This window comes from Merops nubicus, unplaced genomic scaffold (genome assembly GCF_000691845.1).
Source record: "Merops nubicus isolate BGI_N331 unplaced genomic scaffold, ASM69184v1 scaffold4564, whole genome shotgun sequence".
Lineage (NCBI taxonomy): Eukaryota > Metazoa > Chordata > Aves > Coraciiformes > Meropidae > Merops > Merops nubicus.
This window is the reverse complement of record NW_008606102.1, coordinates 87062-89466: the sequence shown is the minus strand read 5'-3', so window position 1 is coordinate 89466 and position 2405 is coordinate 87062. Positions and strand designations below refer to the sequence as shown.

The window sequence follows — 2405 nt, the reverse complement described above, 5'->3', positions numbered from 1 at the left end:
AGAATTTAATGAGCTTCAGCGTTGTGAAAACAGATACTGGTAACTGTTATTTATGCTTTAATCTTATCAAAGTTCTTTGCTTACAGACAGAGTGTCAGCTGGTGAATCAATAACCTTTTCTGAGCAGTGCTCAGGAGGCAAACGAGGAGGCGGGCGGCTGATTTTCAGTGACATGATGCTGCTAAATACACTGCAACTCAGACTTGGTTACCACAAATAAATAACATCACATTGTCCAGAACTGGAGATTAATTTGCTGGCCCTCCAGCGGATGATATTTATTTTCTTGCGTATTATATTGAGACCTCAGGACAGGCAAAGGGTCAGGGGCTGAAAGGATGTAATCGATGCTGAATTTAATTTCAGAATCCGATTTTGCTAAGGAGGAATTGCTTAGGCTCTGCCTGTTGGTCATGCTGTTCGGAGCATTAAACCCACGAGGCTCCGGTAGTCTTGGGCCTGATTCAATTCTTTCATGTTTACTTTCAGAAGAGGAAACGTTGTTTAAAGTAGAGTCCGCAGAAGACATATCAGGGGACAAAGGACTTTTCCCTCTGCTCAGCCTCTGCTCCTTGTGTTCCCTTTTCACATTCCTCCTCCTCCGCCTTCGCCTGTAATTCCCATTTTCAAAGAGATCCAGCATGGATTCGCATCCCGTTGCAAAGCTCCAATAGTTTCCTTTCCCCTTCTCATTCCCTTCTGTTCTGGGAACCTGTATTTATTTAAAGGCAGTTCAGTATTTGCATGTGTTACAGATGCTGCTGCTTAACATCTGCATTCATTTACATTCAAGAATGGTGTAAACACATATGACAAGACTTTTAAGCCTATTCTCTTTCATTATAAGAACAGGATGTAAACTCCATCCTCTTCAATTTGTTATCTATTAGCTGACAAGGATATACTCTTTATAATTGACAACTTGGAGAGATTTTAAGTGATTTGCAGCTCAGTTGTTTGCTTCCCTTTTTTCCTAGAGATGAGATTATTCCTGCATATATTTTTTTAGCCATGCACAGTGTGTATATACAGTTACGGATCTTACCTTTACAAAACAACTGTTAAGTGATAAGTTATGTCGGATGGAGTTCTGCCAGGCTCTTTGATTTGATCTGTAGTAAGGAAATTTCTTCATTATAAAGTCATAAATGCCAGAAAGGGTGACTTTATTTGAAGGACTTTGCTGGATGGCCATTGCAATTAAGGCAATGTAGCTGGAAAAAGGAAAACTTGCTGTTACACCATCGCCTTACTCACAGACTCATTTTTTTAGGACCACATAGGTACCTGTGTGCCCATATCCTGCTTCCAAAAGTTCTGCTGGTGGATCTGCACCCTGACCTGAGATGCCCCAGGGATAAGTCCTGAAAATGGTCCCGGGCTCTCTGCCCCGAGCCCCCCAGGGTGACACACAGGCATTACTCCCAGGCAGTTGAGTCCCAGCCAGGCTGTTTGTCCTGGCACTCAGCACAGAGTGCTTAGATACAGGAGGGTTACAGCAAGATCACCCACCTCTCAAATCCCATCAGAAAACTTTCCCTGAGCTGCAAGGCTGCAGAGAGACAAACCAGGCTCGGGGTCACTGTCACTGGAGACCTCGCCTGCTCGTGGAAATGACCTTAGGTGCCCCTGTGAACATCTGCACTGCACATCTTCCTACCACACCGGGGATTATCTGCACCCATTTCACCCACTGACACATTGCACAATTAATTCCCCTTCTCCCGGGGCTCCTGGAGGTTGGAGGAGACCGCCTAAGGTCTGGTGGCTCAACGGCATGCCAGAGTTGCTGTGACCCCACACAAGAGGAAACAAATCATGAACACTTCAAATAGGGAGAGAGGAGATCTGCCTGCTGTGGTGCCTGACCCTCTGCACTCACCTGGGGAGGGGTCCCACGCTGCCCTGAGAGCTGTGATCCCACCATCCCAGAGCCCAGAATCCTCCCCAGAGATAGGGAGACTTGGAAAAACTTCATCTTACCTGTACGCCGGTCTTGTGAATTTTTTCTCTTCGTCAGAACTACAGGTAGGATAATCATCCCCATCATAATTAAAGCAGTTATAGGGGTACTGCGTGTTGTCAAACATCGTCCTGCTCCTCGCTCAGCTCCTGTGGAGTGAGAGAGATGGAGTGATGTTTCTCAGAGCTTGGACTCCCTCCTCCCTTCTTCCCTCCCCTCTGTCTGCCTCGTTCCCTCTCTCCCCCCTCTTCACACTCCCTCTCCTGCGTGCACACACACTCTCAGCGATGGGGTGGGGATTGTTTTTGCAATTCTCTCATCCCAGACAGCCCGTCTGTAAGGATATTATATTTTTGGGGGGGGTTGTTATTGTTGTTATTGCCGTTGCCAGTCGGCTGGTGAGGGATGGAGCTGGTGAATTGGGGGTGAACCTTTGAACCGG

The 2405-nt window shown here is 46.7% G+C and overlaps 1 protein-coding gene across 1 annotated transcript; it reads right to left on the bottom strand.

Annotated features, from left to right (window-relative positions):
- Positions 1-226: 226 nt before the first annotated feature.
- On the bottom strand, positions 227-2090 carry LOC103772209 (forkhead box protein L1). The gene is made up of 3 exons (XM_008939531.1): positions 1984-2090; positions 1046-1214; positions 227-712 (listed from the first exon to the last, which is right to left on the bottom strand). The coding sequence occupies exons 1-3, from the start codon at positions 2088-2090 to the stop codon at positions 227-229; spliced, it is 762 nt and encodes a 253-aa protein (XP_008937779.1).
- Positions 2091-2405: the final 315 nt, after the last annotated feature.